Source organism: Drosophila sechellia, chromosome 2R (assembly GCF_004382195.2).
Source record: "Drosophila sechellia strain sech25 chromosome 2R, ASM438219v1, whole genome shotgun sequence".
Lineage (NCBI taxonomy): Eukaryota > Metazoa > Arthropoda > Insecta > Diptera > Drosophilidae > Drosophila > Drosophila sechellia.
Window position 1 is genome coordinate 15,621,033 of NC_045950.1, and position 13,732 is coordinate 15,634,764.

Genomic DNA, 13,732 nt, shown 5'->3' on the forward strand with positions numbered 1-13,732 from the left:
AAAACACACCCCCCACATTGTATCTAAATGTTATTTTAATGTGTATTTAATTGAGTGCGTGTATTTCGCTTTGGCCTTTAAAGGACCCACCCCAACCCCAACTCCCTATATTTGAGGGCTCCCCAAAACCTTTGAACCTGCCAGCAGCTTGTCGATGAAGTTCTCTTCCTGTCCTATTTTTGTCATGCCATTTAACCTGAAAATCAATTTGATGATGACTTCATCGCCCGGACCCAGAAATAATTAACCAGATTGCTTCGCTGGGGCGGAAGGAAACGGTCTCGGCAATATTTTCATGGGCTGGGAAAATTGTGGAAATTACAAATCGCAAAATGCAAACACAATTCAGGGAATTCCCCTGGGTCCCTCGTGTTTCATATTTGACACATTTGGCAGCCCATATCGACACATATTTTTCGGGAGGTTAATCAAATTTCTTAGAGTAAAATGACTATGCCAAACTCTATTAGATCAACCTATTGAAATCATATACTATGTATTTCCGTTCCCTCCAATCCAGTTGGTTATTATTAGGGCATTCGGAGTTCGTTCAGCATATTTTAGGGAAGACACGATCCGGAATGTTTTTCCTTGGGAATCCCATTAGCACTAACACATGGTGTGATGAGATGCTGGGTGGGTGGGAAGGAAACTCATGCAACGGCACTTTGATTGAGTGGCCATCAATTTCTCATTCGCAATTCAAACATGTCGGCCCATAAACTCACAGATACATCCAAACATACCCACACACTCGCAGCACGTCAATATACGTCAATATACATATGTACCATCCGTGCCCATCGACTTTATAATGAGGCAACAGCCCTGGCTTTTCACTCTGTGTGAACTCAGTTGCATAGCGACAGGCGCAGCGAACCGAGCATTTTCCGATGGGGGAAAAGCCTGGGCAAAAAACGAGAGTTGGGCCAAAAAGCAAAAGCGAGTGGGTGGGTGGCACAAGGAGCAGAATGTTTGCTTTTGGCTTAGCCCACCGACCGTCCGACCGACCAGTGAATAATGTTTGCGCATAATCATTTTTAATGGCTAATGAGTAGTTTCCGTCTCGGACAGGAAGTTGGCAATAAATCTGACCCTATGGGCATTCACTTTCTCCTCATCCTCTTTCCTTTTAAGCCGGTGTGCAAGTGTCAGGAAAAGAAACTGAACTAAATGGCCGCGCCTTGAATTATCGCTCCCACCCACTAAAGTAATGACCAAATGAGTTCTTTTGCGAACATTGTGGCTGCATTGGTTTGAGTAAAAAATGAAAGCAAAGGTCAGTTAAATTATTCGCTAATGGAGGTCAGTTGGTATATGCACGAAAAAAAAAGAAAAACAAATAGAGGGGAAGTGATGCAAATCGATTTACAATCGTGCTTTTTATTTTTGGTTCTCATTAGCTAATCCATTGCAGTAAATCTCTGTAAAATACTGTATGAAATTCACTTTCCTAATTAAAGGCAACCCAAACATGGAAAAACAACTGAAGCCCTGTGGTAAGTGATATTGTACGAAGCAGTGAGAACTCCCCTTAACGGTATAAATCCTTTGAAGGATTGAAAAAACTTACAGCTCCCAGCTACTTCAGTGTGTGCAGTGAATGTGGTTCCTGTGGTCTCCTACAGTCGCCTTGACTCGCTTTATCACAGACATAAACTAAACAAAACATGTCAGGGAGCCACCAGAAGCCAAGTAAGGGAACCATTCTGCCCCGTTGTCCTTGGCGAGCGCAATTGTCAAAGGACACACACGCACACTAGCTTGAGGGGGCGGATTCATAGTAGCAATAAAGTGAAAGCTATGGCACAACACACCAAAGAAGTTTTTAGCATTTGACTTTGATGTCGGTGGCACTCCCTACAAGCTCATTGTTCGGTGGGTGGTTGCGTGGTTGGGTGGCATAGATAGCTGCACTAAATGCTCCCCAAGCGAGTTTTCCTTTTCGCCCGACTTTTCGACTAACAATGAGCACATTCTGAATTGCCATTCGCCAAAGCTTTTTAATGGATTCTTTTTCGGTCGTCATCGTGTTTTGATTTACAAGCCAAGGCTTGCCAATCGTTTGTCCATTTCTCGAGAAGTAAGGGTTAGGTTCTTTCTTTGTACCCCCACAGATAAAGCTGATGACGCTGCACTGATTGCTGTCCCGAGGCGGTTCCCTCCAGCACACACACATATGTACATAGGAGGAGAACCGAAATGCCCACACATGGCGGGGATATTAATCTAAAACGCTTTATCTAAATGTGTTTTGCCAATCCAACTGGCCCATCGTATACAGCCAAAGGTTCCAACTGGCCTCGGTCCTTTTATTGCCTTTCGTTTTATTTGCACTTTTACAAATGGCACACAGACACAAAGTGGTCTTGCGGTTGGATTTCCCACTCAAAAACACCTTTTTTTCCCCAACGGCCGATATTTCGCAGCAAAGTGCTGACAGCCAAGCAAAACGGCGGCAATGAAATGCGTATTTCCGCCTTCTTTTTGTCAGCTTTCTGGCTAAGTGCAAGTTGAGGATATTTCCAGCATTGCTTTCTCTCACCAAAAAGTCATAAGCAAAAGGGTTTAAGGGGAGAAAGTGGTGTGTGTCCCTTAAGTGGTGGTTATTTGGATGTCAATAAGAGCGCTCTCTTCCCATATTTTTAAAAGGCTTGTGTATATATTTTTTTAGCTCCTTAAAAGTATTACAAAATCCCGGAAAAGTAAATACAAAAGGTTTCCACTTACCCGTGCCACGTTGCCGTACAGGCAAACCAAATTGAAGAGCTTATCCGTGTTGGAAGTGTCGTGGTCCAGGCCGTAGACCATCATGACGGCGCCCTGAAGATTCGGAGCAGGAAGATGGCAACGAAAACAAGAGTTAATTAAAATTCGGTCTTGGGACGTGGGCGGATGTCAAGATCAGAAATTGTGGACAAATAACAATTGTATTTTTGCGCACCACCTCTGGAATCTGGAACGTGGCAAATGGAATACTCACCTGAGCCTGTCCTTGCGGTGTGAAGGCCACGGGAGCATTGCGTCCGGGCACAACACCGGCGGGCTCCTTCATCAGGCCAGTGGGATGGATGGCGGCCCCCTTCCAGTTCTCCGGTGTGGTGGTGTGATATTCGGGGGCACCGAATGGTGGGAAAGCGGCTCCGGGTCCCAATAGCGGTGGCTCTTTAAATTGATAAAGATTGTGCGATTGAGCTGGGGCAACTAGTTGTTGGTGGTGGTGAAGGTGTTGTGGATGTGGTTGTTGTGGTGCTTGTTGTTGATGTTGTTGTTGGCGGAGGTGGTGTTGATGGGGAACATGTTGTTGTGGTGTCGGCAGTGTTGCTACTGCGTTTTTGTACAATTTTGTGTTTTTTGGTTATTCAATGCATGCAACAACAATGAGCGATAACAAATTAAAAATGAAACGAAACAAAAAAAAAAAAAACAGTTTTGGTTAGTAGTGCCAATTGTACATAAACTAAAACTTAAAGCTAGCTAAATAATTATTGTTGCATGAGTGTAGGCTTTGCTCCGAGGTTACCAAAAGTTGAAGAGTTCCTCTTCTCACCCCTAATATCAAAATCCCAAGCCGGAAAGGAAAACCACGAAGCTCGGCTTATAGACATAACTTGTAGACCAGGGGTGGATTTCCACGGGGGATTGAGTAGTTGCGCTGCTGGAGCTGGAAATTTTTGGCTGCGGTTTGGGAAAATGGTGGCCCCTTTTATGCCGGCTGCGGTTTGACATGTAAGTTAATTGAATTTTTGGCAGGCGTAGAAAAAATGTGCAGAATATACAGCCCAGCTAGTTGGTCTACGGGATTCCGTTTTGTGTTTTGCTTTGCTGGCCGGCCAACCAAAGAGTGGCATCAAAATGGAACCACTCGGTGTATTGGTATTATCCCATTCCAGCCAAGGCAATAAAAACGACGCAGGCAATAACAAAGTTCGGGTTGAACCACAAGCATCGCAAATCTGCCGACGTCTTGTAATTAAAGCGAAAACTACGAGAAACTACGACCAACTGCCAAAATGTCGCGGCAAATATGGCTGAGACAGCTCGCTAGTTGGCAGGCAGGCGTTTAATTAAGTTTAAAAGTGTCGCCAGGCAGACACACACACATGCTGCTACTTTTTGGCCTTGTTTAAACCAAACACTTTAACCTAATCACACTCGCAAAGTTGAGGGAAAAAGTGAGAGACGCAGCTAGAGAATCGCGTTGGAAACTCAATTTGCATGGCGCTTGTTATGCCAAAATGGCTGCCCGAGTTGCCATTTCGGAGCTGTTTTTGTTTTGATTTGATTTAGTTGCACCACGTCGTCCTGCCAGCAAAGCCAGCAAACTCTGTGGCTTCGCAATGGGGAGTCAGTCGTCGAGTAGTAGTATTCGTCCTCTCGTCACGGCTGGTTTATTTTGGACTTTGGGGCTACCTGACAAAATATTTGCATAAAAATCCATACACACACACACGGTTGGTGAAAAGTTAGGCCAAAAAAAAAAAAAAAGAAGAAGAAGCGAGAACCAGTTGGTGTTTCTGCAAAAATTCTGCCACTTTTATGTTGGCTGTCCACTGTTTTTTTTCGCGAATGAGCGGAGGAGCGAGTCCAATGCAAACAACACAAATTGATGCAATTTTTCACAAGCCCTTAATCCGTTTGAATTTACGTGCGAATTTTAAAGCGTTTCCCCCAAGGAAAACTCGGCCTAGGCACGTTTCAATACACAAAAACTTGGCCATAAGTAAATAATCCTATGCCAATGGCGCCTCGGGCGGTTTGGTTAAAGAAAATGTTTGGGTTTCGGCCCCCTTTTCTATCGATGACGCGCCCCCAAGTCAATAACAATTCCGAATAAACCAAGGCCCGGCCAAAAACATAGTTATTCATTTCAAGTGCGGGAGCGCCCGCTGGTTGGGCTTTAATTGAAATTCACCGCCTTGGCTGATTTGCTGCAACACGGGGCGTATGCGTGACGCCAGCCAAGCGAAATTGCCAGCCCCAGCTTCCGTTGTTTTGCCCCCTCCGCACGCCGAAAATCCAGTTTCTTGTGGGGGGCAGTGGGCCAGCCAAGAAAAGAAAATCACGCCCCCGGCTGGACGAAGAAGAGGAGGACCAACACTACGACGTAGTCGGAAGCGTGCCTAAAATGTTTAAGCATTTGGGGAATTGTTGCATGCAATTGCTGGAAAATGTTTCACACGCAAGGCGTCGAAAAGGTGGAGCGCGCTGGTGTAGAACTGAGCAGGTGTAAATTTTCACCGCGCACAAATTATTTTAGATTATGTGTGTTCGTCGAGCAGGCGGAAGTTGGAGTTTAGTTTCGTTTTTACCAAGTATTTAGTGTGAGTGTGCGCGCCAACTAACCGCAGTCATTTGCATACAGAAACGTTGCCATGTGGATTACGTATACGACACGTGTGTCGCGATTAAGTGCTTTGTTGGTTCGCAATTAGACAACCTTCGTTGTCCACTAATATAAATACACGCGCGCGGCTAGCAATTCAACATTTTGTTGGTTTAGCGCAACTATTTAAGTAAGCCATGCAACAATGCCTTGACAACAAAACAAAATAGATGGGGCACAACAAAGAACGCATTTCTTCCTCCAAAACCACAAAGCAAGCTGCACAGAAATCCATTAAAACCCAGCCTCAATGTGTGGGTGAAAGTGGGTGGGGGTCGTACCGAAAGCTAGGTAAATAAAAAAGTACGCATGCTGCCACAGTTCTGTGGGCGGTGACGGGTGGTTCACAAAGTATTTATGCTGCAAATTGTTGCATACTTTGTGTGGCATATTGGCACACTTTGTCAGCAGGCAGACTGGGAAAACTGGGGATTGGGAGCAATAGATACAGCCGGTCCAATGCACAGGGTAATGGCTGGCAAACAAACAACATTCCCCACCCGCCCCCGGTTCCCCTTAATTGCAATTTGCTTAAATGTATGCTACAATATATTTCAGCTGCAGTTCCAGCCCTTTTTCCAACCCACCTTATCTGCCCGGCGCGTTCAATGATTTCCAATTTGTTAGAGTCAACTTTAGGAGAGCTCGATGCGGAACTGTACTGCAAAATATGCCAAGAGTCACCCGTTTATCGTGCAGCATGCACAGAGTGCCACGCCCAGTCCAAACGCCCCACAAGCAACCCCCCCTGTTCGCAATTTCTACCCTGTTTTTCCGACTCGCTCGCTCGTGTGACATTAATTTTCCCCCAACGCCCCTCGACTTGCGCTCACATCTTGCATAAACATTTCCATAAGCAGCTTCAAAATTGAATTTGTTTTCATAAGCAAAACTATTATGTTGGCAAAGAGTTGGTCCTGTGTGTGACATGATAGCAGAGCAGAAGCGATGAACCCCAGCGGAGAGCTTATAAAAAATAATCGTAATGGAGCAGAGATAGCGGGAAAACGCTACTACTACTACAACCAACTACATCAACTACTGCCACATGTAAGCTAGCTGATTATGTGACAATGCCCCTGATTGGTTTTTAATGTTCCGAAAAACTTTTGCTCCACTTTTCACCGCTCGCGCCAGCTGGAAAAGCGCAGTGCTTAAGCCTTTAACTGAATATAAAAGTCAGCGGAAATGCCAATGCTTATCAAAAAGAAATCAAATGGCACGGAGACAACGACCCACGGCAATGAACCACTTTATATGCGATACGCGAACACCATTCCTTCGTGGAAATTAGTCCGATAAGCAAGCCGAAACCCACGAAGTGGTGGGAGCAAAAGGATTGCGTACTTTTTACGACAGCCTTGGAGCGGGAAAATAAATTTGTGCTCAACTCTCGTGCTCGTGAGCTTAATTACGTTTACGGTGGATTTGAATAATATAAACGCATGTAATTGCCATTATTTGCTTATGTACTTTCTCCTCCACTCTTCTAACAAACAGACAAACAACAGACAACGCGGCCAAATACAACATAATTAGAAGCAGCTGAGCAATGGCATCCTGCTTATAAGGATTTATAATATAATTCGTAATCACACGAGTGTACGGGCGAGTCGCCATATGTGGGTGTGTTTGCTTAGCAAATTGGCACCGCTTGGCCTTTGCCTTCGGATTTGGCCAGGATGAGGGGCAGAGGGACGACCTCCTCCGATGGCTTCGCCTAATTATCGCATTGGTAAACATTCGACCACCCCCGATGCCTTAATGGCATGCAAACACATATGCAATCAGTACCCGCACAGCCACGCCCACGCCTTTGCCAGCCAAACGCCCACTTATCGGCTGGAGAGTTCTTGACTACAAGCTCTTGAGTTTTTAGCCCTCCTCTCGAATTACTCAATTCGGTGGACGGACGATGCAGTTTGGTCAAGAGTGCAAAAATAAATGTTGAGTGGGTGACATTTCGAGAGCTCAGGGTTCTCAATGCGATATAAGCCGGCTCGAGAGGGGCACTACAACTTTAGTGGCCACCCTCGTTGCAAAGGCGCTTGTTTGTTGTGGTTGATGTATTGACTTTGTGGGGTGGTGGCATAAAGGCGATAGCCCTCCCACTTTCAATCAAACTCCGTTGCATGCGACATTTTGAAGCGTTTTCCTAGTTAATGGAGCTCCGTGTGTAAATATACTCAGCGCATTTATGCTATTCATATATAATATATATTCGCCAAACTATCGAAGTCTGAGAAAAAATTCTCTTTGAATTGCGCAGACACGCTCTTATAACAAACTTAGTTTTCGCTTTGATAAAGTTTTTCCACGCTGTTTTTCCCGCCTTTATCAGACGGGCGAAAAGCGAAAATCGATAATGCCATAAAAATATAACAAACAATAAGGAAAAAAAGAGCCAGGCAACTATGGCAAAGTGCGATTTGCGATGTGCAGCTGGGAGGACAATTTGGATATTGTAATTTGGAAAATTGCACGTTTCTCTAAGCGGAAGATGGATAGGGAGCAAAAACTGCAAGTGGCAAACGCATTAGCAAAATGTCCAATTAATTGCTTTAGAAAATTACACCAAAAGTATACGAGCACGGCTGACAAAAAGCTGCCAGCGTTTTTTTATTCCAGCTTTTTTTCTCATGCCCACTGGCCAGATGCTAAATTAATTACAAAAAGCAGAGAAAAGAAACAAAAAGTGAGATGTAGCAGCCGTGTCCTGCATAAATTAGGCAGCAAAATGGTGGACTTTTTGGTTCATGAAACTGCAAAGTGTCCGTATTAAAGAAAATCATTAGGCATATTAAGTGGCAATATTCGAGTCGTCCCCTTTGGGAAGCACAATTTAAATGCAAATATTTAGTAGTAGCAATAATAAGGACCCACAACCTGTCGTCTCACAAACAAATCAATTGCAAAAGTAATCAAAACGGCAAACAATAAAGCCTTCAATAATACCGCAGGACGCTGATGAATGGCCGGCATTATGGCATTACGGCATTAAGGATTGCCAACCGAACTGCTGAAGGGAAATTTAAAACTTCGAGCTCTTCCGGATATATTTCTCCATACCATATCGGCCAGTCGTCGTCGTCGCAGTCATCAATCACTGGCTTTTGATTGAAGATAATCGACGCAATATTGCGTGGAGTGGCAAAGTTACCATATCCTCACTGCCAAGCCACCCACCCCACCGACAATTTTGGCTCAATAGTTTCCTTGCGAAAGGACTGGTCTGTCCATTAGCGCTCGTTAGTGGGCCAGATGGTGCAGGAGGAACAGGGAAGGGACTGTGTGGTGCTAACGAAAGTTCAGCCAGGCGACGACAGCGACATTGTCCTTGTTCGACACGCCACCTAGCGACAGCTAGCGGCAACATCCAACTCATCGCTAGCTGCGTGCGCCGATGTTGACAACAATTTGATTGATCGATGTGGATGTGCCTGTGCTAAGGCGACTGCTTCAGCAGCAGCAGCAGCAACAGCAACAGCAGCAGCAACAGCAACAGCAACAGCAGCAGCAGCAGCATCCACAGTACCGGCCACTTTAAAAATCCATTTGCAACTTTTATTGATGCCCAACATAGATTTAATTATGCCCATCGCTCCAGCGGCCGCAAACGGTTTTTTCTGAGATCTCTGGACTGCCAATTCACTGACCGCAACATGACACAATTTGTCATTTTCAATTTATTGAATTACCATAAAATGCGAGCGACACAATTTATATTTTTCGGATATGCGGGCTGCGGTTGTCGGTTATTGTTGTATATGTTTGCTGCTGTTTTTCCGAATGATCTTTCCTGCCTACCAGCGAAATTATTGGATTACCCTATGAATTTATTGTGGGAAGATGTCCGCTTTTTTTTTCTCACCGCGGGTGGGTGGAGAAACCACAAGATTTACGGACTGTCAGGCGAAGGTTTGTGCGTGGCGTTAAAGGGAAAACAACAGAAAGTTAATTTAATTAATTTTATCTGCCGCAAAACACAATTACTAAGCCAAAGTTTCGAGGAGAACTGCATTAGGCGAAAGCAAATATTGGGCCACAACGAAAGGAAACCAAACAAAAAGGCAACGAAATGCGCTGTCAATCAGCAGAAGTAAGCCACAACAATCAGGCCCAAAAGGCAAATACAATGCCACCCACTTCATGGCAATAATGTCAGCAAATTAAGCCACTACAAATACACATACGACGATTGTACATTATTTTTATGCAGAGACAACAGATGCCGACGTTTTTGGCCAGGGTAGAAAGATAAACAAACAAGTCAAGTTTGCCTTCGTTGGCCCTGGCAACCCCGGCAGCCGCGGCAACCCTGGCTGGGGGAAAAATCCCGCGAATATGCGAATTTTTCTGGTGCCATTTTGAATGAGTATGCAAATACTCGGTGTCATATTAACTAAATGATTGGCGGACGGGACGGATGTGCGTTTAATGAACGCCCACATAAATCTTCGAGTGACTCGGTCGCTGCTAAGCCCATGGAAAACATTCCAAGGGGGAAATCTTCAGAAGGCAACCACCATAAACATGTCAGGCGGAGGAGCACACACACTTCCCATTGGTATTTTTATGTATTTTTAAGTGTTTTTCGGCCGTTTCCCACCTGCACAGAGAAAAAGCGACATCTGCCGCACAAATTGCGATGGTGGTGGTGCGAACAGTGGGCGTTGCACCGCTCGTATTGGACGGACTCTCGAAAGCGGAACATTTATAAATAAATATATAAACGAACGACGAGAGCACGAAAATAAGAAGGCGGAGAGACACCGACCTCTTGCGAATGTAAAGCGCACATTTTATTTTAGCCACTTTGAAATATATTTTTAGCCAGGCTGTGCTTTGCCACCCGCAACCGCCGACGGTTGCTTGCAATTAAAATTAATTTATTTGGCAATTATTGGCCATTGAAAGCATTTATTTTAATTATGGTGCAAATTTGTTTCGCCTTCTTGGTCTTTCGCTGTGTCGTGTCCGGCAATTTCATATTTTTATGACACCATCCCATGGTTTGGGTGGTTGGGTGGTTTTCTTGGTAGCGATTAAGAAAATGAGCCATAATAATAATTGACTTTCACCTTTCCCATCTTAAAACCAAGCTATCCCTTCAGCAGCTATGAATGAGCATTGCTTCTGCATTGAAAATTATGCAAATGGCCAAAACAATGCCAGAAATTAGAATAAATAAACGACCTTCAGGAAAAATCGGGAAAAATCTTAAACGACGCTGGGCGAACAGCAACGTCATCACATTATAGAAATGTTAATGGAGCTCGCTATAAACAGAAGAAAAGCACCGAGAAAATGCAATTGAAAATTCATGCAAGACAAAATATGCAAATTGCATCTTTCTGGCCAGCAGGAAGCTGGAAGAAAAACCAAAACGATCCGATCCGAACGGAACAGAAGCGAAATTGATTAATGGCAAAAAATAAATTTCGCATTGAGATGCAAATTCGGCGCTAGCATCTTTTGATCTTTATATTTCCCTGCCCAAATGCATTGTTTTATTTTGTATTTGAACTTTTACCCAAGCCCCTTCTTTCTATATCAATTGGAAATTAATTTCGCCGTTTACATTTCATCGCGAAATCTATCGCCCCCTACCGTAGCTTTTCAACTTTTGGCCCCCGGACGATTGATTGATTGATTCGATCTGCAAATGTTGATGTACGTGTGTATTTGTTTGGGATGTGTTGCGTGTGTGCGTGTGGTATGTGCGTGTGTGTGTTTGAAATGTGTTCTAGTTTCAAATGTACTTACGGCTCTCAAGCATAACAACATTTTCGGGTATAGAAAACAGCGACTTACCTGAAAAGACAAAAGAAAATAAATTGGTTAATGATTTATGCAATCGTTGAAAATGGCACAAAATATATATGGTATATTTTATAATTCAAACAGTGAGTGAGTAGTACAAGAATTCAATTTGAATAATTCATCTGTGTTAAACAGCGTTTAGCGACAAATGTTGTAAGGGTAGGGAAAGGGATTCATAAGAATTACTTGCTTGGCAACGTCAAAGTTTTTCAACATTAAGAAAAAAAAAGACGAAAGTCATTTGATTAATTTTTGCAAAGTCACAATTTTTTTGCTTAGTCACTATGACTACAACTACAAATGCAATATTTGTATGTTCGTAGGATATTTTTATCAAAGATATTTATTTCTGCAAACATCTGATGACCCACGTTGCTTACCATTGGTTTGATATAAGCCGGTATTGTAGGTGTTGATTGAATGGCGCTTGCGGTAGATGTTAGGATTACCACCGAGCCCGCCCATGGGACCGCCGCCCGGACCCATAATGGCATGGTTCTGCATGTAGTTATAGTTGCTCTTGTTCCCACCAAACTTGCGCGGCTGCGAGACTACCGCGGATTGGAGCAGCTGGCTATGTTGCACGGACTGCATGGACTGCACCGACTGCACAGTCTGCTGCTGCACCGATTGAGGCGGCAACTGCTGCGGCGGCGGTACCTGCCACAAAAAGGCACTGGCATTGGCGTTCAGGTTATTCATGCTGCAGCAATTTGATTTTATTGGGTTTTAAGGCCACAAATCAGAACAACTCGATCGGCAGTGAAAATTTGTAGAAAGATTCTTTAAGGGTTAACACTGGGCAGCCGAAAATCAACTTGTGAACACGAAGCAATGAAGCAATTGTCGGTAACACGATAAAAGTTAACACTGTTTAATGTAACACACAACACAAATTTTATGTTCAGTTTTTTTTGTGATTTTTTTTTTTTTATATATTTGTGGATTGAGTATTCCTAGGTGTACTTTACGGTAAGACGTCTCACAGACGAATGACTAGAAGTGTCTGGAATTTGACAATTGTTAACTCAAAGGCCTACTACGGCTCTGGATTTTTTAGGTAAGATGTAGGGTTGCCCAAATATATCGATATGTGAGTTTTTCGAAGCTAAATCTATCGCATTGGGCAATACTTTTTTCAATGCTTTAAATTTAAGTGGCAACACAAAAAATTAAAGTCATCGATGCTTTTTATGATAATTCTCTAAAAATTTAAAATTGAAAGCCAATGCGCCAAAATTAAATATATTAAAAAGACGTTAGTTTTTAAAAAACGAACACCGTTTTTTTTATATATGTTTGTCTAAAATCCATTACTATTTTTGAAATACGTACATATGTGCTCATATAAAATTTAATTATTCAACTAAAAAGGATAGTAGTTTATAAGCTTATCATCGCAAAGCCCGCTGCTTACTGATTAATTAAGTTTATTTTAATTTGCCACCAAAAGCATTCGAAAAGGTTTTGGAAAATTGATGGATTTCATTTCAGGGAACAAAAGAATCTAATGGGATGAGCAGTTGACGAAATCGAATCAAGTTTTCAAGAAAAGAGCCACATTTGCAGTTTTTAAACAAAAGGTACTTTGTCACCGCAGCACTGTTGCCGGGCGAGAAAGAAATATGGCACATGACAAAGCAAAAGTGCCGCTGCCAAAAAGCCGTGGCAGCCACGCCCCCATTGCCCTACCGCCCCTAGCCACACCCATAAGCTCGTAGAATGGAGGAGTCGACTGGCAGAACGACGTGCCACGAGCCACGGAATGCGCCTTTTTTTCTGCGAGTGTGAGTGCGGAACGTGGCCATTGTGGCAAGTGCCAAAAAATGCCACACGAATGAGAAGTCCATTTTCGGAACAGGGGCGGGAGTAGGAAAATTTTTAAGGGGGTTACTACTACTGCATTTGCTGCAAGCATTTGCACCACCAAAACAAAGGCGGAAAAACTTTAACCGCAAAAGTTTTTATTTTATTTACTCGTTTCCTTGCTGCCTGAATATCCGCAGCAGGTGAAACTACTTCTTTGGTGCGTAGCCAGAAAAACATCAAAGTTACATTAAGTGGTTGCAACGCTTCTACTACTAGCCCAAAAAACCCTTTAATTGTATGCGAAAATAAACTGGAAACAATGCGAAACGAAATAAGAAATGAATTCACTTTAAGTGCGGACTAAAATTTGTTGAATACATTTTCAGTTGCATTTATTAACTCTATTTATTCAGGGAATAGCAGCATGCCATTAAATCAACATGGTACTCTGAAAACAATATTTGCATATTAGTAATATTTACTCAGCAAAAATTTGTCACTTGCTAGGTGATTTGAAAGTTTTTTTCTTAGCATCTTATGAGATTTTGGGGTGTTCGGTGCTGATTTCTATTCGGCTCAATTATTGCCACGGTTTGGCCAATTAAAGTCAGTCCCTGTGCACTTCAATTGGAGCCACTCCATCAGGGTGGAGGGCTGAAATCCTGTCAGGCAAAATCAGAATCTCAAAATGGCATGCCTAATGAGAACTGAAAT

The 13,732-nt window shown here is 43.3% G+C and overlaps 1 protein-coding gene across 19 annotated transcripts in view; it reads right to left on the minus strand.

Annotated features, from left to right (window-relative positions):
- The window catches only part of LOC6609964 (heterogeneous nuclear ribonucleoprotein L), a 97,796-nt gene that overhangs the window by 8,835 nt on the left and 75,229 nt on the right, over positions 1–13,732 (minus strand). For 6 of the 19 annotated variants that reach the window (XM_032716551.1, XM_032716557.1, XM_032716552.1 and 3 more), the window contains 3 exons: positions 11,153–11,200; positions 2,984–3,165; positions 2,731–2,823 (listed from right to left, as the gene is read on the minus strand). In XM_032716551.1, the coding sequence (XP_032572442.1) occupies positions 2,731–2,823; positions 2,984–3,165; positions 11,153–11,200 (323 nt within the window). Of the gene's footprint in view, positions 1–2,730; positions 2,824–2,983; positions 3,328–11,152; positions 11,201–11,589; positions 12,209–13,732 lie in introns of those variants that run through there. The other 13 variants (XM_032716553.1, XM_032716561.1, XM_032716558.1 and 10 more) reach the window with 6 other exon arrangements.